This window comes from Lepisosteus platostomus, chromosome 15 (assembly GCF_059453375.1).
Source record: "Lepisosteus platostomus isolate fLepPlt1 chromosome 15, fLepPlt1.hap1, whole genome shotgun sequence".
Taxonomy (NCBI): Eukaryota; Metazoa; Chordata; class Actinopteri; order Semionotiformes; family Lepisosteidae; genus Lepisosteus; species Lepisosteus platostomus.
In genome coordinates, this window is record NC_142625.1 from 16,915,245 (window position 1) to 16,942,042 (window position 26,798).

A 26,798-nucleotide genomic window follows, 5' to 3' on the forward strand; every position below is an offset into this window, starting at 1 on the left:
ATTTCTATTATATTTTTCTCTAAAGAAATTTACAGAGAATTCATTTTTTTCCTAACCTGGCAGATAACGAGTGCAAGGGAGCATGCACTGCAGGGCACCCATAATGCCCTTCGTGGGGTGTAATGGGACACCCACCACAGGGACAGTGTAGAGAAGCTACAATAGTGAACCAAGACAACATGTCTTTGGGTTGTGGGAGATAGCCAAGACTCCCAAAGAAAACGCACTCAGACACAGGAAGAATGGAACATGGAGGGTTCCTGTCAGAAGTTCAACTAGGGTAGAACTGAACCTTTGATGTAACCGCTGGGATGCAGCAGCTCTACCACGACACCATGCAACCCCAAAATGACCACGTAAGGGGAGTTGTCAATAAGATGCATGATCGAAGATGCAACATTACAGATGGGACTACACCAGAAGAACATGAGCTCAAACCATTGTAGCTTTTGAGTTCAGTATCTTCACCCTTGGTAACTCCCTTTCTTTCACTCACTAAAGGCAGAGGTTTCACTTTTCACTTCCCTCACAAGCCTAAGAAGGTTATGGGAGTGAAACTTATAACATTTTCTTTAGGGTTCAGCTGGGTAAGAATACAATATTCCACCTAAATGGGACCCTACCGTGTTGCGGTTATGCTCCAAAGTGAATGCAGCTGCTTCCAGTTATACAACTGGAGCAGTCAAGGTTATGACAGCATCATCTCCTGGAGGCCCTTGAAACCATACCGCTGCAGATGTCAGCACAGCTCTCAAGGAGAAGAAAAGACAGATTTACACACTGAACATTAATGGTCCGATGTAGCCCCCCTTGAACTGTTAAAAAATTTGAAATTAACTTCACAGACCCAGCTGATACATTTTTGCAATTATGTTGGTGCTGTCATTATATCCATTCCCAGTTAATTTAGCAAAAAAAAAAGGTCATACAAATCAAAATAAATATTAGAACAATGTTTCAATATTCAGGTGAAAATGATTACATTGAATATCTCTCCAAACACTTTAATTATACAATGCCCATGGCATTTCTTGCACTTGTTGGTTAAACATCTTTCTGGATTGCTAGATGTATTTTTGTGCTATCTGTTCAGTGCTTGTTGCTTTATTTGTACATCGAGTGTGTCATCATTCAGTTTCCACTTTAGAAGGCTTTTGTGCTGTTATTGTTGCTGCTGTCTGTTGAATCTACTTGAGTTTTCAAGGAGAGAACACATTCCTCTGTGGCCTTGGATTCAGTATGGTTAAGGAAGAATTTCAAACAATTAGAAAAAAGGATATTACCAATTTGTGCATGAAGAAGATGGGGGCTTGTGTGTCTCAAAAGAAAACCAAAACAAAAATGCTGAACAAATTGGATTGCAGCTCCATTCAAATTAAACAAAATGCGTGGTGAGAACGCAGGTTCACACTCTGCTGACACAATGAGGCCACTCGAATGAGTTAGACAACAGATGGTATATGGGTGTATTGACCTCGATTTTACAGCGATGGCATCATTAAGACAGGTTCTGGAGTGTATAGGGTAACTGTTGCCGAAAACATATCTTAATCCTACTAGTTCTACCTTAAACACCTAGCATTTAATGAGGAGTAAACAATTCTGGAACCCCAACAGCAGAAATCTCCAAAAGAGAATTTAAATCTTTAGCTGAACAGTTGATGTTGTATTTTTGTTAACAGACTTTGGACAAACTCTGTAAAATATTGTCAGGAAAACCAGACATACCGGACTTTTCCTCACAATAACGACAGAATGCAGAAATATTAACATAAACTAAATACTACATACAGTAGGTTTAAAATTCAGGAACATCAATGGTGCCCTACAGGGGTAGCTCAACAGTGTCATTGTGATCTAATGGAGATTCGTCAATAACAGACACCCCTTCCCCCTTATTAGTCCAATAGCCCATGGATTTACCATAGTGTATTCACACAAATTCACAGTCTAAAAGTTTGGTTTTCACCCCGGGATTAACCTCTACACATTCCTATTCAGCTCTCGTGCTGATGCTGCTCAGTAAAATTCTCACTTTGCATTAGGTGTCTGTGAGTACTGATATGATGTGCCCATCTTTCTAACTATACTGCAAGGGGCACCATACTCTGTGCATACTACGCAGTTAGGGTTATTGAATGGATAATGGTATATTTATTTAAAAATTCAAAAATCTGTTCTTATCTTTTGATTTTCTAAAATACTACAATTTATTACCAAGGGGTTAAACAAAAAACAAATATCCACTTTGTGTGTTAATTGGACAGTATTTGTTTGCATTCATTGACAGGTTTAATTAAAGCCCAGACAGCTTGTTACAGTATATGGCATTCTGCTTACTGAGTGCAGTTTTAGATTAATTTGGCAAAAACATGAAGATGATGTCTCAAGTTGAAAGTGTTATTTCACAGTTTTCTTACAAAGCCTTGTTCACAGAAGATAGCAAGCTAAATAAAGCTCATGTGTTTTTTTTGCTATAAATAGCTGTGGAACAAGCTCCTTAAGCTGCAGTAGATAATTTGAAGATATGCACACCTATGCTGGACTGTTTCTGTTCAGCCTCTGCTCCAGAGTGTGAGGGCCAAAATTGTCAAAGATGCCAATTGATGGCAAGAAACCATAACAAAGCACCATCCAACAATTTTACAGAAGAACTCATTTTAGCCCACTGAGCACCGTGTATTCTTTTATTGTATAGGCTTAAAATGTAAAACAAGTCATAGTCGTTTGGGAGCAAAATCGGAAATCCTTTCTCAGGGAGGAAAACTATTGGGAAAGGTTAAATGCTAATGTGGTGGGAGAGGGAGACAGATACCAGTTGACACGGGGCTGCATCACTGACTCCTGTCCTTTCAGAAACTTGGCAAGATGGTACATTCCTTAGAGCAAGCAGCCAGCCTTTCTTAGTAGCTGTTTCAGTCGCACTGCCTGTGCTTACTCCAACCCCTCTGCCTACACTGTATCTGTCTCTTTCTGCCTGGCTTTGCTGAGCTATCCATGTCTCCGTGCAACTCACACACTTCTCCCATGTGGATTCAAACTGGCCATTTACTTTGCACTCCAGAATGAATTCCTGAACACTAGCTAAGTGTCTGCAGTCTCAACCAGGAGTGAGATCTCAGCATCTGTGCATCGTCTGACATCCAGACTCTCCACCAGCGCTGGGCTTCTAAGATAAGAAAGCTCTCAGGCAATGGCTTCGAATTTTAATGATATTGTGAAACAGGGATATGTGAAAATTCGCAGCAGACATTTAGGGGTAAGTGGATCACATTTTGTCTTTATTTTTGAAAACCCATACAAGACCACTTTACAGTAAGTGATCTCCATTAAAATATACTGAAGCTCTCTCTATTCCCTGAAGTGTATGACTCTGGGGGATCGATGTGTGGTGATGTACTGTTTTTTTTTAAATAAAGTGATATTCATTGAGTTTTATCACTGTGAACAAAATGTAAATTGCGATTGCTAGAGGGAAGAGATGCCACACACCTTCATTAAATTATTACTTTGCTTTCTTTAGTTTTGCCAGCTTAATTTAGTTTGAATTGCTACTTCATGCAAATAGAAGGGGCATTGTCATTAAATTCTCAGCCAGCTTAAAAAGTCCAATATGTTGTTTGGTTTTGGTGACTGCATGAAATATAGTTTCATAGTGCAATGTAATTTAAGGAAATAATTTGCATTAATTCTTTGGTGGGGGATTATGGCATCTGCAATATTTGTCTCTAATGTGTGCAGTTGAACCTGTTGACCATCCAGTTTTTCTGTGGAAATATATAAAACAATTTTGGGGACTTAGATTCAAAAAAGCATTATTCATTTTGCTGTAGTTTTGGGCTAAATGCTCTCATGTGTCTTAAGTGGTTTAAATAATACACATCAAGTATTTAAAAAGATTAGATTTTCCATAATATGAGTGACAGTGGAAGGTGTTTAAACATAGACATAGTGAAACGTTGATGTTTTGGGTGTCATGCCAAACATTTAGTAGAAATAAGTGCATAAAAAAGCAATGAAAGAAGGACACTTTCAGGCAACATTGTCTCCACATTGTCTTGACAGCAGGCTTTTTGATGACAGAACCTAATGAATAAAGTTGTTTTGAAACAAGGGAAAGGCACATCAGGAAACCAGTGACTGCATCACTCACTTTAACCAGCAGCATTCTTGTGTTTGAAAGCCTTCCAGACGCTCCCGTCAGTCACTAGCAAACTGATCCCAAATTAATTTCTGAAGTAATCACCTCTTCAAAAAATGATTGCTGTCTGATAGAAAAAACCTTAGGAATCAACTATATATACAGTATATTTACATATTACATATAATAACTCATTATTCTATGATGCCTGATAGATGTCCTTCTTGTAAAGTTGCCATCAAATGAGATCAACTGTTTTATAAGATAAATGTTTTTGTTTTGGCATGAGCCTTACAAACGTAAAGGTTCTACAATGTTCTGTATTAATTCATTGCATATCCATTAGCAGCACAACAAATCTTGCAACTTTTTTTTTTCTTGACACGTGTGTCTCTCAGACGGGGAGCGTTTCATATTGTCAGTGGGTTTGGACTAAAACGTGTTAATCAGCATGTGTTCATTCCAATTTTAAATCCTAAAATATCACAATCTTCACACAGCACATTGAATTGGCTGCAGATTCTTTATAGGATACTTACAGTACGTATTTACACATTTCTAAATTCCTTTTAATAAAGAGTTACTGTGCCACTAACTGGTTAACTGTGTCAGAAAGAACCACTTGTAATAAGCCTAGGAATTCCTGCTGTAAATATACTGAAAATATAGTGAAGGGAGCAATTGCTTGTGTTTCTACAAAGTTTTCTTTGTCTTGTTTTATGGGCTCTACAATTCAGTGCAGAATTAATTTTAAACAATATCTTCTATATTCTATCTTCTGCAAGGTGCTATTGACACAATATGTAAAGAGCTACAAAAGAGGTTTCAAGAATATTTAGAATGAAATAAATGTGCTTATATGAAACTATACAAATAAAAATAACATTAAATGTTTATTTGCTGTTGAACAATTCCACCTGAATATCAGTATTTTTATGCCAATTTGTCTTAATAAGGTACTTTAGATACCACAAATAACTGGAAAAAAACTGCAAAAAAGAAAATATACAGCATGTCCAACCTAGTACTGTTTTCAACCAGTCATAGGATTTGGGTGAAAGAGTGAAATGTCTCTCAATACCATTACAATCCTTACAATTTCCAATCTTCCTCAGAAATGATACAAATGTACTTCAGGCCTCTTCAGAACATGGCAAAAAGGCAAGGGTTATATTTGTACTCAAATCCCATCTCATAAACATTGTTAAATATTAAAGTACACAGACTCCTTAGAATGGTATATAAAAACTCCTGAAAGGCTGGCAGTGTGAAGAAGCAGAAACATTGCAAAGTACAGGACCAACAGAAAATGTCAGGTTTAATAAGAACCAAAACTGTTTGACAGTAGAAAAGAGGAATTCAAGCTAAATAGTCGAACAAATTGTTAGCGATATCTACAGCCATCAGGGATTCAATTTAAAATCAGCCAGAGGACAACCGTTTATAGCTTATAGAGGGTGTCCAAAGACCCTAAAGTGGAATCTCCATGTCATCAGGGGGAAAGGCATGTAAAACAATAGCCCGATCGCATGAGAGGAAAGCCTGGCCTGGCGAGCACCGGGATGAGAGACCTCCAGGCAAAACCAGCTTGCTGGTATAAGTGGCAATTTTCCCCCTGGACCAGAATTTCCAAAACCATGTCCCAGTATGTTGACACTACATTGTAGAAGGTGCTGTCCTTCAGATGTGATATTAAACCAAGGACCCAACACTATGAGTATTGACCGCAGTATTACTTTGAGAATTGTACAATCTGGTCCTCTTAATGTTGCCCCCTGATTTTTCGGGGTGTGGTGGAGTGGTGTAGCTAAGGATCTGCGCCTGTGGCTAGAAGGTTGCCGGTTGAAATCCCGGGGCTGGCAGAGGAATCCTACTCCGTTGGGCCCCTGAGCAATGCCCTTAACCCCAGCTGCTCCAGGGGCGCCATATAAATTGCTAAAACTGTGTTCTGACCCCAAGCTTCTCTCTCCCCGTCTGTGTGCCTGTCTCATGGAGAGCAAGCTGGGGTATGCAAAAAGATAAAATCCTAATGCAAGAAAATTGTATATGGCCAATGAAGTGATCTTGTGGCAGCACAGGCTCCAGTGCCTATCAAAACAAAGAAGGAAGCTCTCATTTGTTGTCTCACACCAAATCGCTTTTGCTTTTGTCAGGATCTTTTGTTGCAGTCACCCAAGTGCCAATATCTTGTCAGCTGCAGGGCTCACATGTACGGAAAAATTCAGTTTGTCTGGCTTTTGAAAAACACTACCTTTCAAAACGTGTAATGAGGGATATTGCATTGGTGCATGTGAAGTGCAGTGAACTAGTGCTCAATGAAGTATAAGATGGATGTTGAGTTTTGAATGAAGAAAAATACTGCTGACACGTGCTCATATAGAGACCTCAAGACAGGCTTTTCAAACAGCCCCTGAACCACACAGCATTTATGGCAGATCAGATTCTTAAGATCCGTCTCAAACAAAACCCCAAAATTAATAGAAATGGCTGGTTGCTGTTGTGCTGCACTTTTCTTCAGCAGCTCATGCTGAAGCAGCAAGACCAGACCTTTTAACATGAAACAGCTTGAGTGAAAAATAACGTGTCAACAATATAGATCTTAGTGAAAAGCAGTATGACCATACAAACGAGAACCTTTACTTAGTAGGAAGTGTTTTACTCCTCACAGCTGGAATAAATGGAGATAAAACTGCACAGGCACTCTAAGAACAGGGGTACTCAATCCTGGTCCTCATTCCAGCTGAGCTCTGTTCTAGTTTTAATCAGTGTTAATTGATAACCTAATTAATCTGCTTGTTTATTTAGACTTTCATTCAGCTTACTTTGTGTGTCATTCTTGAGTTTAAAAAAATACCATACTTTAAGGGTGCTGTTTCAAACAATATCAGTACACAGCCTCTCCTTAACTTGCTTGCTGTCACTGCTGACTGAACAGATTTTACTAGTTAATCAATTTGTGATAAACAGACACAGATGGGAATAACACTCCCACAAGATATTTCTTTTCCTTCTGCCCGTGTCCAGTTGGTTACACTTTAGGCAACACACCTGAATTACGGCACTTCTGAAACTTAGAAATCAGCACACGATTGATAGCCATTACAAATCCCAACTTACACTTTTTTGAGTGCTCAGAGTTACAGATACATCCCAAGTAGAAAACCGGAATCAATTAACCCTGGAAGGAGCAAAAACTAGCAGACACAATGTTCCTTCAGGATCAGTTTTGGGAACTATTGCTTTAGAGAGTTGTTCTGGTAGAGAAAGCTTTTTAGGAAAACTGATTACTATTATATATTTTGTGTAATACTTTTAAAATGTGTCTGGAAATGAACATAACCCATATTTTTAATCCTGTCTCGTTTCACTCTTATACCTCTTATACTCTTACACACTTTTTTTAATCCTTCAGGTGATCTTCCTAAAATTGAAGTTCAATTCCAAACATTTGCTGCATGATCATTATACAGCATTTTTAAAACACTTTACCTCACAGGTTTGATATTTTTCTCTTAAATGGGTCACACAGAAAAAAAAACTTCTAGAATTACAGATAAGGTGATAGCAAGAGACAGTTCCTGTGGGACAACACTTAGAGTATATGGAGACCTTTTTCTTTTGTTCACTTTCATATTACTTGTTTATTTAAATCCACTCTCTGCCAGCTGGTATGTCTCTATGGATTACTTCCACTGAAACTTCTTTTTACACATTGCACTAACAATTTTAGCAATTATATTCAAATTCATACAGTAAAACTCCTCATTACGTATTATGAGAGACCATTAAAAACGTGGTTTAAGCAGCATAAAAAAATGTGTTTTTTTGCAGGCTTTATCCCTCAGCATCCCTAGCTAGCAAAGATAATGCACAAATGTGTGATTCAGACAGATTGGAGAGACCTAGAAACAATGAAGATAAACTCACTGACCTCGAGGCAGTCTCTGAAGGACTGATTTAAATGACCTTAGAGCACTGTCCTGTAGGATTTATACGCCATCTTACAACTTTACCATGCAGTTGAAGCAAAGGCCAAGCGTAAATTTCCAAATCTATATTTCAAAGTGATTTTTTTCTAGAAATGTGGTCCCTGTTATCAGGTAGACTTTGTCAATGCTTATGAGGACTTTGAATACTTGACACAGGCCCGCTAGTAGTCTTCTCTGTTTAAGACTGGATTTAGTTTTTATTCTATTGGTGTAGGACCTTTAAGTCTGGTAACGTACCTGATTGATGTTCTTTGGACAGATTCCAGATCAGGAATATCTTATCTACAACATAAATGTTTCTGAATGAGGATGTAACAACACAGTATATACTCCTCCTCACACTCCTCAGACATCCCAATATTGCCAGCGTACCACCTTATCCCTTTGCATTTTAATTTCCCTGTCTCTGCTTTTATATGCTATTCCAAAAACCCCTTGGACCTTGGGGGAAGACTGTGTGGACATCTTCCATTGGCTGGTCATTCCTTGTCTCTTCTCTCACTACTCATCACTCTGCTCTCCCTAGCTTTATCCTGGGAAATGGAGTCTTCATTCACAATCTGACTTACTCCATGGCTCTCAGATCTTTTTATCTTCACTGATCACCATTCATTGGAGGATTCAGATATATTCTGACTCTCTCAGTGGAACCCATCTTCCTTTCTACCTCTTCATGTCTCCTACCTTACTCCTCTTCTCTCTCAATCTTCAACACTTCCTCAATCTTACTACTCATCAACCGCCTGGCGGAGAGTCTGATGTACTCTCTAGTACCCAGTACTTCACTATCTTCACCAATCGCTAGACTTGAGATTATTTTCCTTAACACATCCCTTCATTCGTCATCCACTGTTCTCCCAGCTCATCCTTTTTGGCCACAGACGTCTCTCTATTGAAAAACCCTTGCATCCCAAAGCACAGCACCAGTCATCTCTCTAATTCTCACTGTCTGAGATAGGACATCTGTTGGCAGTTTTTAAGGTAAAGGGACTCATCCTGTGCTATCTAGACTCCTCTTGCATTTAGCTGTTGGGAAAAGATACAGTGTGCTGCTACCTTGCCAAAAGACATTCATCGCCTCGTGCTAACACCTGCAGTCCGCCGAGGTTCAGCTGATCAAACCTGCTTTCGGCAGCGCACTATATCTTCATTGGGTCTTGCGAAAAAGCTACCATGCATCCCATCTGCGCAGAACTTATAATGTGCTTCTGTATGGCTTAAACTATATCTTCTTCAAATGACCTCATAGCCCGCTGTGTCCCACAGGCCTGTAAGTCGGCCAAATCTGTCAGTATTAAGACCTCCCCACTGGAACTCTCACTGTCTCTCCTTCCCTGCTAGAGCCGAGACACACACAGAACAACTTTTTTTTCCCAACTGGTCTTATAAGCCTGTTAATTAGCCCCAGAAGAGTGGCTAAATTATGCAGAGCCTATCCTTACAGCTTCTTTCCTCACATAGAATCCCACTCCACTGCTGAAGACTCACATGGACCAGCTGTGCCTCATTCTCTCCAGCTCTTCTAACAGGCAGCCATATTGGCTCAAGGCCACGCCACTGGGCCAGGTTATTGAGCTAAGATGGCGGCTTCCTTACAGAGTCACCTCTCACTACATCACAGAGGTATCAATAAGGCAAGGTGGATCATAGCATAAATATGGTAGTAGTTTATTTTTGCTTCAAAGCTCTTTTGATGTAATTCTAATCTAATATGAGATTTAGTATCTTAAATTGTTGAGGCTTAGTGTTTAGTACTGCTAGAGACTGAGGTTTGTTACCCTGTTTGGATTCGTCTGTTGCCAGGTAGGAAGGGAATAGGGCATCCCTACTTGTTTCACAACCCAGGGGTGTCTCTAAAGACCAGGGTCTTACAACAACAGGCTTCATCTCTAATGACGGATTATGGTTATTTCTGTGTTTCATTCCTGATATCCCAGCCATTAGAAGCTCATGATTTTTGCTTCAAAATTCAAACAAGTTCTTGTCTCATCAAAAAAAAAGTTATTGTCTTTGTTTTGTGCAGTACAGGTGTACAATCTCTCATTGTTGATTTTGGCTTCGATACAGAAGTGTTTTAAATGCAGTGTAAATCTTTGAGTAGTTGATGAGTAATACAAGGTTATTTGTGGGTGTCCAGAACTGGAGTTAGAGCACACCAAAGCAGGCAATCTAAAATAAAGGAAAATCTGACCAAGAACTACCTGTTGTATTGTACGTTTCTTATTTTTACTTATATCTATTTTTATTTATTGTTTGTTGATTTTTTAAAAACATTTGTCATATTATTTAGAAACTCTCAAATGGCCCAATTATCACTGTATATAAACATTACTTGTGACCTTCCAAGAAGTCAGGCTGTTGAGCGAATACTTTTCCGGTGTTAGAAAAGTGCAAGCTCTTTAATAAAAACAGAAGAACTCCTGAGATCTTTTCGGCAATATGTATGCACATCAAAGAAAGAAATATGATGTTTTAGAAAAAAAAATCCCTTTGTGTACCTGCCCATATGGTGATCTGAAATTAATTTTAATGCAGTTTTCGTCATTCTGATTTTACACTGGGATCACCTTTAGCCTTTTTCCTCTTGAAATGAGCTTCTATTTTGTATGTAGGCTCTGTGATGTAGAATTTGGGTATTGAGCACAGTATTGCTGGTCAAACTTCACTCATTTTGTTGCTGGAATAAAAAATGTGTACAGATATTCTAAACTACAAACACACTAACCCAAGGGCGATTTCAATAATCAATAAAGAAAAACACATTTTCAGTACAGTAGCATAATGTAGGTGGCTATTTAGAGTTTAAAAGGAAAAACAGCTTAAAGTAGTAGAAACTTGTTTTAATCTAGGCCATACAATCATTGTCATGTGATATTCACAATGCACTGGTGACAAAAAACAAATCTCCCTATGCTTGCCTCACCATCTGCTCTTGAAAAAGATGATTCTGAAACCAAATGAGAAGTCTTTTCTGCATTTATTTTTCTTTCTGACAATTTGCCCATTATGACTCTGACCTTACAAGTTTGATGTGAAATTATAAAGAACTTGCCTATATACAGTATAAAGTAACAGTGCTACTGGACTAAATAAATAAAAAGGAATGACAGAAAACATACAAGAACCTTGTTTTTGTTAATACTTTTCTATTAGCTAATCTCTATTTTTTGAAGTCCTAAGCCTTCGATACTTTCGCTCTGAAGAATGCCTCAGACCACTTGAAGAACAGTGGGTGTATTTTAATTAGTTTTATGAAGGATAAAGATCCTTGGATTTCAAGGAGCACTGACTAAAGTTGCAACCCAGCAGTGTCTTTTGTGTAAAACCCCTACAGGACATCCTAAAAAAAAGAAAATGGTATAATTCAAAGGGGTTTTCAATTATATGCTTCTGAAATTGGGCCACATATTGTCTGTATATTCTTGTACTGATTTTAAAGAGTTTCTACAGTGAAACCTGGCAGTCAATCCCAAATAGCTTTTTTGTCTGTCTGACATAATTGAAAGCAATGTCTGTCCAAAACCATTTTCTCCCCTGAGACTCCTGAACACAATTTTTAAAGAAAGTGTCTTTAATCATCTCATGCTGTAAGTTAATCCTTTGCAAGCTGGTTCTTGTATTCTTTCATTTCAAAATTAACACTTAACATTTATAAAAGCACCCATTCAGATAAAAAAATGTACTCATCCACAGCTGTATTAACATTGCCATTCATCATGCCTGTGAACTGTTTTTTAAATAAAAAAATCTAATCTTTGTAATGGATTTATTTCAGGCACAAATTCATTATTTTTTTACAATTTACTCTTATGAAGTGTTGATTAGAACACTGTTGTGAAAACAAAATGAGTTGCAAAACACAGGTTTTCATTTCTTGAAATTGACAAAATGGGTTTATCAAATTAATAAGATATCAGTTGGTCTGTGTCATTAACATATTAATTAAATGAAAAGGAAAAGGGATTTCAGCATTGCCTTATTTATTTTCACGTTAAAATGCTTAGAGAAATTGAAAAAAAAACATTCTTAAAGAAACAAATCGAACCTCTTATTCATTAAAGCTACTGTATGACAAAAATGTTTTAACAAAATGTAATTAAAACACAACCTGCAGACTTATAACATATTTGCACTGTAGCTACAACATTCAATAGTGTTTATTCTTACCCTGACTTACTCTCCTTCCTTGACCTTTTACTAGTACAATGATCTTAAACAATAGTTCATTCTATTATGTTGTATTCTGTGGTTGTGAATGTAAATAAATAGTAAGAACATTTTCAAATGCACCTCTAGAACATAAGGTATACCATACAATTTCTATGACAGCATTTTGATTGCCAAAGATCTAAGATTTTGGTCAATCCTTTAACACACTGATCATTTTTCGTTATTCATATTTAATGAAGTAATTAATCACACAGCCATAGAGAGTACCTTGCCAAGACAGGACAAATGAAAGGCACAAAATATTTTGGCAAACACCAAGGGAATAACAAAAGCTGGTGGGGAAAAAGTTACAGATTCCATATTTTTCTGCAAGCTGTCATAAATTATGTTTCGTAAATATAATTTCACACTTTAGTTCCAGTATTGGAGAGCAGGTGGTGCTGAAATACTTAAATATTCCTGTACCTAGCAACTCCAAGATGAGAGAGAAATTCCATCTTTCCCTGGCAAACAGGAAAAATACAACTATGCTATTCCTCAAAAATAATGATCACAATGACCAAAATGAATGTTGCTCCTTTCTCTTGTGTTCAGTTCATGCGTAAGGTCTCCCCAAGGCCTGATTCCTGCATGCAAAAAGTGACGTCAGGATTTTCCAGTTTACTTTAGTCTTCAAGCACCTTATCCTTTGCAATTTAAAGACAGAATTAAAAGAACAAACAAAAATCTGTGCTCGTGCTATCACCATGTTTTTAAACTACATTAACACAAACATTAAGCCAAAGGAGGTCTACATACATGTGTTGAAAGTAATCTATAAGTGTGACATTTTCTTAACTTCCTATGCTACCTTTGCATGACATATCAACATCTGCATCTGATACTTCCTTTCCTTATCTGCTCTGTTCATCCATCCATTCTTCTTAACAGGTTTAAGAGCAGGTTGATTTTCAGTAAAAGAAAATGACATTTTTATTGTGTACATGTATCTGTATCTCTATTTTTTGTTGAAAGGACAGTCAAAGTCAGTATGCCATATGCTGAAAAACATTATATAACTTGAACACATCATGCTTTGTACAAAAAACAAAATAAATTTGCCAAGTGGGTGGTTTGGGATACAAAGAGGTTAGGAATAGCACTTTCACATATCGCAGGTTTTGCACAGTTCACAGCCTTTTCCTTCTGAGACAGTCAGGAATAAAACCAGGGACAGAGAGTAGAATCCCCACAGGACTTGGCTGGGCACACTCACCCCAATCCGTCTTCCACAAACCGCTCAAACTCAGCCGCAGCGGGAGAGCCGAGCTAACATAATCAACACCACTACTGCAGGGAGAGCAGCACCCGGGGGAAAGGAATAAAACAGATAAAAATGGAAAATAGGACAGCTTTTTTGAAGGAACACTGTAAAAAAGAAAACAAAGAGAAGGGAAAGAGACAATTTAATTAGAGGTGAGCAGATGGACTTTCCCAAAGGCACAACAAACCATTTCCGTCTCTTAAAAAAAATGAAATGTGGCCGGTTTAGTCTTTTATAATCTTAAACTGTTTATGGAGAACAAAACGGATCAATCATTTATAATTCCAAGAAGTTCCATGAATAAATGTAGGGTCTTCAAAAGCAGTAATCTTTTGTTTTATTTCAGTTTTTGCATCAAATTTTCCCTAGGACGTAAACTGGTGAGCTAGCTATAAGGGTGTTTAACATTTACTCTAACCTTTTTTGAGTTAAAAACTTTAGAAGACAATTTGTCTAAAAATAAAAATATAAACTTGGTGAATACTTTCATTTAACTTTCTTTTTACATCTAAATAACTTAGGAACACATAGAACTGACCTCAGATATACAGTACTTTACTGACATTGAGAAACAAGGTAAAAATGGAATATATAAAAAATATCATCATTACCATCATATCACAATCATCATCAATATCCTTAGGGTTAATAGGACTTCCACTTTGACCTTATTACATTATAGTTCATGCTTTGGTGACTTTGCTATGTTGTTATAATAGTCACTTGAGTCTATGTTGTCAATTTGGATGCCAATTAATGTAAATGGGTTTTATCTGGTTATCAAATAACACCTATTATACAGCTGATAAAGTAGAGTAGTGAGACACAGCTTTACCAGATTAATTACTGATGTAGATTAAGAAGGTCCGATTGTACAATTCCCAAGTGGAACTTAACTAAGACACTGGTTATTCCCCTACTCTTGTGAAAAGGGCCATAGAATACTCAACGACAAAGTAGTCAGGAACTTGTTTTAATGTCTCATCGAATAGACAACAACTTCTTGCAGCACAGTTTTTGAGAATTCTGACCCAGAGAAGAAAAAGTACCACCTACATGTCTACCAGAACCACTTACAACAGCAATCTGGTTTTGCTAGGAGATTTCTCAGTCAGGTATCTTACGAGGCTCAGTCTTGTTAAGCTTCTGAGATCTGTCTAAATCAGGCTACAAGGTAAAATATAGAACAGCGGATATCTGTAGAGTATGTCTGTGATTGCGTGCACTATATCCAAAGTTAAAATACAATCATTTGTTAAATAAACACAAAAAAATGTGAACTACAACTGAACATAGGTGAATGTTGCTAATATTCTGTATTCATCTTAGCTTCATCATGTTTTTGTTGAGTTAAATTACCCCTTCAGTCTAAAGGGAAATTTCCCAAACAAACAATAAACTCACTTCACTTTGATTAATTGTAAATAAGTTATCATTGTATTTTAGTCTGCATCTCTGAAATGCAAGCAAAGATAAGCTTCATTTAGTTTTCTGATGGTGTATACAGGAGCCAGTTTTAGCAACTGCAATAATTTTTCATTGTGTTCAAAATATACACTCTGCCAGAAGGCAAACATGTTTTTTTCTTTGCTTACAGTACTGATGTTGAATTTTTATGTTTGCATATAGATGTTCCTTAAAAATTGTTGCATCAAATACAAATATATGGCCATGAATTATTAAAGTAATGAAATGAGGGCTATGCAATAACTTCTGACGCTGTTTTATTTGACACACCAAAGAAGGGACATACATAAACAGGTGCTAGTAGGGCTGAACCACATAGTACAACATTTGAGACAGTTTGTAGATTATAGCCTTTTATTTGCAAGAGACTTTTGATCCACTGCACTGACTTACACCACAGATGGCAGCATCTTTCGCAGTGTGATTATTGCTAATGAATTGCTGCATAAATGAAAAAGATGTGCACTGATTTATATACTTTGAACGTTTTCCACAAAGCGTTCCATTAATCTTTAAGTTTCTGCAACGTTTGTCCATTGCGGTTGCTTCCCTAAAGGAAACTATGCCGTTTATTTATGCTGTTAATGATTAATTTATAATTGAGATATACTGTAATAAAAGAACTACAGTTTTGTTATTATACATTACTTCAGGGACAATAAGTATGTTGCCCTGAGGAACACTTATTTCTCTACAGCTTGATTATTATAATAGTTGTTATATGATATGGTTTTGCTAAGCAGCCTTTAGTATTCCATAATCAATATTTGAGATATTACAGACATTACATGACACAAACTGAGACTTGTCTGCAAGGTTTAGGAAAACATTTGCACTTATAAAACCATACCGAGGCAGACAGAACATAAATGTACAGTATAAACAGAAGATTATGGGCTGCATATATAGACCTAAAGAAATAATAAAATAGCTGAGTAATTTCTTGTTAGACTGATCTTTATAATGTCCAGCATCCAGACATTAAACCTATAAGAAAAATATACAATTTGAAACAGAAGACGACATATTTTTGTGGTAAGGGTACTTTTTATCCTTGTAAAAATATTGTTGAAAGCTATAAAAGTAAAAAAAAATCACCAAAGAACTTTAAAATGTGCCCTTTATGGTTAGGTGGTGTGATTTTTATATATAGTTACATACAGAAACTGTCGCATTGAAAGGAATTGAGAAATTAAGTGTAAACGGTGCAATATGCCATCTTGAGAAACATCTGCTAGCTTCTTCGTGGCAGGGAAACTTGAGAAGCATAATTTTCCCAGCCCCAGATTCCAAATAAATGAGAAATGGCACGGTTCAACATCTTTTAAAATAGGTGACCTTGGCCGGGATGGTTTCCTCTTGAGAAACATTACTGCCTGAGGAGGAAGCCAAGAAATCGGATGACTTTCACTCAAAGACGGAGGTCATCCTTGATTGCTACAGACCCTTCTTCCCCGATATTCCCTAATATAATAATCGGAGGTGACCTAAAACTGCACTGGAGTGTAGTATAGACTAGACAGGGCCTTCAGCATTTTCACAAACAGATGTTCCTCAAATTGAACTCCCACCTCATATATGATGAAACCTTTTAAAAAAAATCCACTGAAAATACTTCTAAGATAGCTTTCATCAAGCTAAGCCTTTCCCCACCACGTGCAGCTGGCTAAATGTTTTCTATCTCAAAATACACTATCGTATTTTTTCAGTTCAATTCCATATTTACACTGTCTTTTTGCTAATTCTCAGAAAATGGGAAGTATAATCATTCTTCAAAACATAAAAAGAATAGACTGTGTTGAAATTAATTCTAAGATTTCATTCAGTTGCTGTTTAAAGAATCCCAAATAAACTTCAACAATTATTCCAGAAACTTACAACTATCCTTTCAATTTTGAGCTATAAATGCACTTTCTCTGCATCTTCACTATATATACAAAATATATCTGCAGTATGTGCTTCAACTGTGGACACTGAAGTGGTGAAAGATATATTCGGGGGTTAGATCCCTTAGCCTTCCACGATTAAATGTTATACACATTGTCAGAGTGGTTTGAATATTGAAGGATTTAAATAAAGGATCTGTAACTACAAGTAGAACAAGTCTTACATCAATTACATCAAGAACACATTAGTGAAATGTTAGTTTTATTGTCATGTATGTGAGACAAACATTACATAAATAAATGTCTATGCAGTGTGTACGTATTTATGGTCATTTACATATAAATGGATCACTTATTTGTCTTCAAAACCAGTTGAGAAGGCCTTAAACAATGCTGGTACTTAACTTGTTCCAAAGCACAATTATCAGTTACACTTCAGGTTCCCAATATGGGAAGTGAATTTCACTGATGCATCAGAATCAACTTCAAGGAAAAGCGCTCATATAAACAGAGTGCAGTTGTTTAGATATTAGATGTCAAGGGACACTTCTCAGAAGTTGACATTCTATTAAAATATATACAAACATTAATGGAGTATTTATTATTAAATGCAGTATTTAACATATGAGAACCCATTCAGAAAACCCCTTCTAAACATCTGACTGGACCATTTTCATAAATAATATTCTGGCAGTGTCATGATATTTGTCCCTGTAGGTCTCCTGTTAGATGTTTTCTCTGATAGTGAATGAATACCTTTAAAAAAAAACAAAAAAACTTATCAGTACAGGAGTTTCAGACATCACACTTTCTAGCAGGGATAAGAATTTGAAGATGGCACATTTTGTGTGCTTTGCAAAATCAGACTATATAAGTGTTACTTCAGAGGTTGAGATTATTTATTTTAAGTCATCCTGAATGACATAATCCATTTGGCATGCACTGAATCCACAATAGTTTGTTTTTCATGGGAACTGTAGTGAAACACTGGCTAAAAAGCATTTAAAATCCAAAAAGAATAATGCATCAGAAAATTATAATTTGTAGTAGAGCTGTGAGATAATGCATGGACAATTATTAGTTCTGGGCATGAATACAACTGGAGGAATCATGGAATTCCATACAACAGCTGATTTATTTGTTTGAGATCGTTTGTTGGCTATATATTTCATTAGTAGATCAAAACCTTATTTGTGAAAAGAAGGATTTCTCATCAAAATGTTGACTTATTTTTTGTGATTATGTTCTATAGGCACGTACCCTCCTGTAATTTATATATTTAAAAAATTAATCCTGAAAGAAATGTCTGACTTTAAGCCCATGTTAACATTAATGAGCATAAAAATAATATATAACTACCTCACCTCCTGCACATAATAGTACAATAATTGGTTTTACTGGTAGATTCACCAAGAACACCTGAGTGTTCAAAGCATACCTGAAGCCAATCTTTTGAGCTGTAGCACTGGCTTAGAGCTGGATATCATTTTACTTTGTTGGAATTGGCTGTTCCCCTGTTGGACACTGGTTTCAGGTCATACAGGGTGTAAAAATAAATAGGTATATAAATAAATTTTGTATAAATGATATAAACAATTAATATGCTTCAGACGTTTCTAGAGTGGGGATTACATCAAAAGAATGAGAGAAACAGAGTGAGAGTCATGTCACAGTCTTGTCTCAATCTGAGGTTCAGCACACATTTTTTTGTTTGTTTTACAAACACTTCTAAGACTCTTCTCTTTTATTTTACCCATTAATTCATCCTGAGACAGAAACATGCCTGTAAATAGAAAGCATTGCTGATTCTAGTGCTGAGTTCTGATAGATGTCCTTATGTTTATGCATAAATAAAGAAATAAGGTTTTCTATTTCCTTTCCAAAAAAACTTTCATGCTAAAAATCTCAAATATTTTATTAGTTTTTTTTTAATATACTCTAATAATATAATGTACTGGAAGAAGAATAATTAAAAATAAATTTAAAAAATAAGTTTAAATTGTGTTTGGGGTTAACAGATAACCAACTTGCAACCACAAAGGCAAGACAGGCCAAATAATCTTCTCTCGTTTGCAATCTTTTTTCAAGTCCATGAGGTAATTATAGGAACAAACATTGATCACACTTGAAGAAAAGGTAGGCCAGTCAAAAATAAAAACCAAATGTAACCCCCTGGGGAACTAATAAATATACTGTATCTTATTCATGACCTATAAAAAGATAGATTGTTAAATCCTTTAAATCTCTGTATGAATAAGTAAAGTACAGAAAAGGCATTAATCAAATCAGGTGTAATTTACTAGAATGAACTGCTTGCTGAGCATCCATTGTTTTCTGCAGATCTATCAGAGGTGCTGGCTGGTATTCAAGAAGGCATCGAGCAAAGGCCCAAAGAGACTGGAAAAGTTTTCAGATGAGCGAGCAGCCTATTTCCGGTGCTATCACAAGGCAAGTCACCTTCAATAATTAAAACAAAGAATTAATTTCAAAGCAACATATTGACTTAGAGCTGTACCCACGGAGAAAAGATCACCCTTCCTTTACACATGACAGGAGAGCAGAAACATTTCTGGCATATGAATGAATTTTACATACTTTTCTAATACATTAGGAATGATTATAAATATCAAAATAATTCAGCTCCACTATACTATTGTGTTGGGTGACTACTAAAATACACAAATAATGTTTTTTGAGTCTTTTTCAGTGATTGTTTTGAAGCTGAAACCCTGGTTTCTTTCAGGCTTTAGCTGATTGAGATGCTCAACTCAGTTAGCAACTAACTGCCAAATAGACTGGATGGGCAAGATGGCCTGTTTTCCTTTGTAAATGGGTTCAGTTTTCTCAGACTGTTTATAGATAGGCTCTGCAATAGCAGTGCCTGCATTGCCTGGACACTATCTTTGGCTTAAGCAAGTGTTCAAAGAGTTGCATCAATAGCTTCTGAACAATTTTTTCTAGATTCTTTAAGTATAATTGATAAGATGCCATAGGACCCTGGAGATTTATTAATCTTGAGAGCTCCTAGGACCCAAATGGAAAGGTTTATAGAAAATAAGTGTTTTATATATCACTTTTGGTTCTTAATTATGTCAGAACAGAGATTGGATTCATTTCCAAATGATCAACTCATAGGGAATAAAGAAGAATTTGGAACTGACGCATCTCTCTCATTTTTCACATTGATACAAGCCAGTTGAAAGCTATGACTCTGGGGATGTGGCTTTAATGGGGCTGAATTCATACATTCCCACTGTGCAGCAACTCTTATCACATTTTGTCCTGATAGAGAGGATTTATCGTTGAAGACAAAGCATAAACATACAGTAGACTCATCTGTTACATTTAGCATTGCTGATTCTCAGGAGAAAGATGAACAGAATTTGCACCACTCAATGCAGGTTCTGTACCCATTGGTTTAGAAATTCCACATGTAAAAGTCCCATTTAGAGACACTTTTTAAAGAGGTTTCAACAGAGAACAAAGCAAAACTGCCAAATGCAGTTATGATCATGGTATTGACCATAGCTGGAAAGGTAGATAGATTTTTGATCTGGAATGACACTTTTGATTAAAATCATATGTTTTTAAACAAAAATAGGTTACAAGTGAGTTCCCTAGTGACATCTTTTACACATCACTACTACCACACTGAATTTTACTGAGTGACAATCTCAGAAGAGACAAGGATCTAACTTTCCTCCCAAACTTCTGTTAAAAAATCCATTTCCAATTATACAAACTTTTTTTTAGGTGACTGAATTGAATAATGTGAAAAGTATAACTAGGATACCCAAGGGCACAAAGAAGCATGCTGTGGCAGTCATTTTTAATGATGACACCTCAAAGACTTTTGCATGTGATTCAGGTGAGTATGACTTAATAATACAGATGACAGAAAAAAACATCAATGGCTGTCATTACTCAGGTGCACAGCACAAGGAGAATTTAATTGATGATGGCTTGAATTTCATTCTTCAAAGTCACTGGCTAGATTATTACATTTTAGCATAAGCTAGTATGTACGATTGGCTTTTCCTCTATTTTTCGAGTCATTCACTGAAGATTATTTTTATTCTGTTCCTTAGGAAATGTTGGGTGGTTATGTTTGAGTGAAAATGTGAGTGCTCACCAGAATGTACACAGCAGTCAAATACTACTTTAGTCTAACATGGGGAAAAGGAATAACAACATCCAACACGAGTTATGCTAATAAGTTAAGATAACAAATTGATCAAGCAAGACATGAATGCAATATCTAGATAGTGGGGAAACCATTTTTATGAGACTCTTGCAAGCACAAACTTGTCCTAGTCACTCAGAATGTCATCAGCACATCCCTCAAATCTAATTCAATGTAACCATTCCTTTTGAATAATTTGAATTTTGAAATAATTAAAAAACAGAGATTTTGTTTTTCATTTGGATTCTTCTTACAATTACAATTAGTAAAAATGAAGCACTCTGATTGTGCTCATATTTTAAACTAATGAGGTTCAAAATGAAGAAATCCCTCAAGACATAATTACTTCTTACAGTAATATGACCAGACTGAATAATTAATGATGAAATATGAATGAAGTACAATGTAAAATGTTGTCTAAATCTTTGAGTTTTAAAAATTCAAAGTAAAATTTGGATTGATGTTTACATTTTATGACGTTTACATTTAATGGCACTGAAAATGTCTTCAAGACCTGTTTAGTTTATTTACTTAGTTAATAACTTGTTTTACTAATTTTGGCAGTGATACTTACCAAATTATGTTCAGTCATGATTTTTATTTATTTTAGTCTGACCAGAACCAAAAGCTGACATGTTGAAGCCACCAGAAATCAGTATTACACAACGTACAGATTAGTACTGTTGCCTTAACAGTAGCTGTATCAATAAAATCAGAAAAATACTTTAAATGGTCAAAAGATACTTCCAAAAGAGGAATATATCTACAGTGCCTCCAGCTAGGAAATTCCATTCTGTTGTATGGTAAAACATAGAAATACTGGAATTGTCTTAGGTGTCTGAGACACATGATTGTATTCTAGAATCCATGGAACCTCAAAAGAGCCTGTTGAGCTATTAAAGACAACATAATACTCTAATTGGCAACTTTCAGAACGCAAGCTTCTTTCTGAGAACTATGTGAGCCATCTGTGAGTCATGTGATTCTCTAATGGCAACACACAAGTGAATCTTTCTTCGTCTTTTTTACCGTGTAGAGCTGGAGGCAAACGAATGGTGCAAAGTGCTGCACATTGAATGTGTGGGACCCAAAATCAATGACTTCAACTTGGGAGAACCAGACCTGCTAGCCACAGGGGTATTCAGAGAATGGAGTGGTTCGTATTGAAACTGAGACACGATAGGGTGCTTTGTCTTCCCTTATAGTTTTGATTGCTTTTCAATGTGTCATTTCATCTAATTTTTTCATATTACTTTTGGAAAATATCATTCTATAGCATGATTTGTATTTGTTTAACTACATAGATGTGTCTGTCTCAAGAATATCAAATTGGTCCTGTGACCCTGATTCTCTGAAAGAGAAGAGCTACAGCAAAACACTAGCTTACCATTGCTCACAGGGGTGGTGAGATGAGCACTTAAGACATGGCACCCTGTCTTCCCCGAGATATGCCTGTTATGGTGCAGCTGTGCCCAGGTGGCAGCAGCAGTGGTTCTAGGCCTAATGGGGATTTTGGAGATTTCCGAGGGCACCTGAAGGAGGAGGGTAAGGGGGCTCACAGGAGGCAACCAAGGGCGTGGCAAGGCAGATAACAGGGTAGATGACCTTTGGGAGGAATGCTGGGCAACAGTACACTCTAGATTCCTCACCAGGGGGTATTAAGCAAAGTTCCTACAGTGAAAGAACATGATTTGCAAAGGTTTTGCCTTTTCCTGTGCCTTTTGCTAAAAGCATACTATGGGGCAGGATCTGGAATGAGGGCAGTGCTTTCCAAAAGAAGTTGATAAACGTTGAGAAGCTGCAACTGGCAGGTTATGCTGGGCCAGAGCTGGTCCAACGGCTTTTATCCATGTTTTATAATCCAACTAAAAATGAATGTTCATCACATAGCAGTCACAGCCTTAATGATGTCTTTCTGTTGCTCCACATCTCTGATTAACCAGCCTTACTTCTTTCCTTAGAAAGGTTCCATGTGTTTCTGATGCCTTCCCCAAACCTGGATGTCCACGGAGAATGTATCCTGCAGATCACCTTTGAGACGATTGGCTTGTGGGATGTCCTGAATCCCCGTCTCAAAATTGTCTCTTGGCCCCTTACCGCTCTGAGGCGTTATGGTCGCGATCACAACTGGTTTACATTTGAAGCTGGCAGGTAAGCATAATCTCAAAGTACATCTGCACAGCCTTTCTAATCAATATATACTAAACTCCTCTGTAGTCTTAAGATAAGACTACATAAGATAAACTGGGGAATAGAAAAATACTATTTTTTCCTTTCATTCAGTATAATCCTTATATTCAATAATATCTTTGCATCCTTAAACACACAATTGTATTTTCACATAGAATATACTGTATTGCATAAAATGACATCTAACTGTGATGGGAGTCCAATATGTCCTTGTAACCAGTTGGGTTTGGCTTGCTAAATGCCAAATCATGTATAATAGACAACATCATTTACAGTATGACATCAGGCAGTATATGTCTTTTAGCATCAGCTTTGTCTTTTCTCATACAGTAAATGTTGTTTTCACTGATGTGGCAGCATTAATCATCTTAAAACTCATGATGTTAACCCGAAGAACAAATCAAAGGCAGAAGAGTCTCCAAAATAAACCACAACTCCCGGAATGAGGAGCACCCTACAGTGATGTGGGGAAGGCACACCTTGACAAAAACTGTCTTTGATGAATGTTTATCCATGCAAGTTCTTGTTTGCTATTGCTTAAAAGCTTTGTGCAGCTCTTTGGTACTTTACAATTTGACAGGCATTCGTTGAAATAAAAAGGACCTTAACTGGCAGATATATCTATACTCACCTCACAGAGACATTATTTTTTCCATAAATGACCAGACACCCAGATAATAACTATACTTTTGAAATAAAAAAACTCCAGAAAATAGCGATTTATTGGAGTTTAGAACAAAACGTTAGATTTTTTCCCTTCTTCAGAAACAGACCAAAATTCTTTTGGGTGAATTCTCTCTGGTTTAACCTCTAGCCATAATCATCAGGAAATCAAATTAGGCAACAATGCAAAAAGGAAAAGCAAAATGTAAATGCAAAATATAAAACAGAGTCAGGTAATATTTAGAAAAGAGAACATTTGCAGCGTAGAATGAAGAAAACAGGCTTTTGTATTCTACTTTTTATTTACAGACCTTCTTAAAGGATACTGTACTGTGCATAGATACATTATATTTAAACTATTCTCATCACACCAGGATGTGCGACACTGGAGAGGGCCTCTTCACTTTCCAGACAAGAGAAGGAGAAGCTATTTATCAGAAAGTACACAAGGCTGCCTTGGCTATAGCTGAACAGCACGACTGGCTGTCAAAGAAATCTAGGGTATGTACACGCCTGAATTAATATACATTACACTGCTTAAAATAAAATATAGCCTGGCAATGCCTATTGTGCATCCTTGCCACTCTCCTTAATTATGTAAAAACTACACACTGGCCTCATTTTAGCTGCTACTATTTCACAAACCACAAAAAAACAGCTATGTCCTGTTTTCAATAAAACTAAATTCTAGAATTGTACTCCTTGAGGAATCTGGGAAGTATGAACGACAACAAATCTTATGGAAAATCTATAATAATAATAAATGTTGTTACAAACAGCAGGAGACCTCTTTTGAAAGTCGCCATGCAATTATTGTCGCTCAGATCAATTTAGAGATTGATGGGTTCATTCAGTTAAGGGGCTATGAAAAGTCCCCAAGTGTCGTTGGGTCAGAATAACACAGATAACAGATAGTGTTTTGAAACACAAGGCATCTTTATCTTGTTCAGAACGTGGCAAGAGGTCTTTTAGAAATGGGTCACTTTACTCTTGCACATTTATCTCAAGGCAGGTGTGAAGAGACAGAAAATGGGTGGAAAGGAAAAAGAAAGAGAGGGAGATAGAGGTCCCTCAGGACTGGATATTTAATCACTTAGAAGTGTGTGAGTCTCATTGTACAATGGTCATCTTGGGTTTTAGTTTTTTTAAGTGATATTATAAGAAAGGAGTGGTTGGTGATTTACATAAAAAAACACGATTTTAAATATGATAATACAGTCTTGTAAATGAGCCAAAAAGTGAATGAATGAAGCCTGCCGGGGTTCATATTAAATAAACGTACTGTATGTTAATATATGCTTTGTTTCACATTTACTTTTTCTTTACCCTCTGCACTGCTTGCTCTAAGTATGATTCATCACTAACCCATTATCTGTAATAAAAAAACTAACTGCATGAAACTCTTTCTGATATCTCTTGAAAATTATCTTTCAGTAAATGAGTCCAGAAGTCTTTTTTTTTACTAACAAACAAGTTTTATTTTAATCTACAGCACAACATGTACAAACATGCTATACGAGAATATAGATAATATAGCCCCATAGTACAACACTCTGCCAGAGACAAGTACTTTAGCTAGTGTTAATTGGGAAAATGAATGGAATTAAGTAGTATAGAGACAGGAGAACAGTTAGGAGACCCTTATTTCTAAACAATACAGAACAATTAAGAATTAAACTAGAAATGTTATTGACAAAAAAAAGTACAGTCGCTCACGTCGCTATTGTTTCGTAGTCTGTGTGCGCTCTAATCAATTCTAGAGTGAGACAGACAGTTTTATTTAAGGCCTTTATAAAAGCAATTGGTTTAATCTATTTTGAGTCCAAAGCTAGACATATCAGATCAAAGACAGAGTCATTCAGCAAGTGAACATGATAGCAAAATGATGAAATATTAATAACAACGATAGTGATGGTGATCATGATTATTATGATACCAAAATGATAAGAATCTCATGCACAGATCTTACCTGAGAGCCATTTTCTATTTCATTTTTTAATTGACTGTTAGTGTGAGACCATATATGGTGCTTTCATTATAGGTTAAATGTCAGAAGTGTTGACATTCAATATTCAGGACTCTCAAAAATACTGTGAGATTTATTTAAAATATATCAATCTGTTTATCTAATGAAAAAGATATAGATTTCTAAATGCTGTTTAATCATTTTAGTGTTGTTTGGACAAAGTGAACAGTTCTCTATTGTGCTTTTACTGTACATTTTAAGTGGATTCAATATCCTAAAGGTTTCAGCAACTGGATTTTGGTCATAATTTTGATCTTTGAAATTTTTGGAAAATATTCAAATTACTCATTAGAAATTAACATTATTAAGTCTTCATTTATTCATTTTCATTTCATGTACTGCCACTGAAAATCACAGGCCATTTCAAATGACTTGCCAATTTGAGAATTCCTTGAAAAATAAGTCAGGAAGCATTCCTAAGGTGAACAAAAACACTAAAAAACAGCACATACTCAGCTGTATGATATACATATATATATATAATTTATTTTTACTCATTAAACGTAGTCCTTTCATAGTTTATTCATGCATAAAAACAAATTATATTAAAAAAACATACAATAAAAGAAAAATAATAGAACACTGAAATTATGAGAATGTAAAAAGTGCAATAGGGCAATATTAGGAGAAATAAAGTTCACAAGGAATTATAACATCATAATATTGGATATTTAGTTAATGTTGATTGAGTATTTATGTATAATACGTTTTGGCTTAACCTGCCATGTCTGACCATCAGACAACGAAGCTCAGAACCCCAAAATAAAACAAGGAAACCCC

General features: G+C 36.2%; 1 protein-coding gene across 2 annotated transcripts in view; it reads left to right on the forward strand.

Annotated features, from left to right (window-relative positions):
- The first annotated feature begins 2,827 nt into the window (after positions 1-2,827).
- LOC148648102 (docking protein 5-like) overlaps positions 2,828-26,798 on the forward strand; it is a 36,093-nt gene continuing 12,122 nt past the window's right edge. Inside the window, exons 1-6 of one of the 2 annotated variants that reach the window (XM_088608094.1) lie at positions 2,828-3,259; positions 19,297-19,404; positions 20,710-20,824; positions 22,176-22,295; positions 23,101-23,290; positions 24,367-24,493. In XM_088608094.1, coding sequence (XP_088464220.1) covers positions 3,194-3,259; positions 19,297-19,404; positions 20,710-20,824; positions 22,176-22,295; positions 23,101-23,290; positions 24,367-24,493 — 726 coding nt within the window. In that variant the 5' untranslated portion in view covers positions 2,828-3,193. The remainder of the gene's footprint in view (positions 3,260-19,296; positions 19,405-20,709; positions 20,825-22,175; positions 22,296-23,100; positions 23,291-24,366; positions 24,494-26,798) is intronic. The other variant, XM_088608093.1, reaches the window with a different exon arrangement.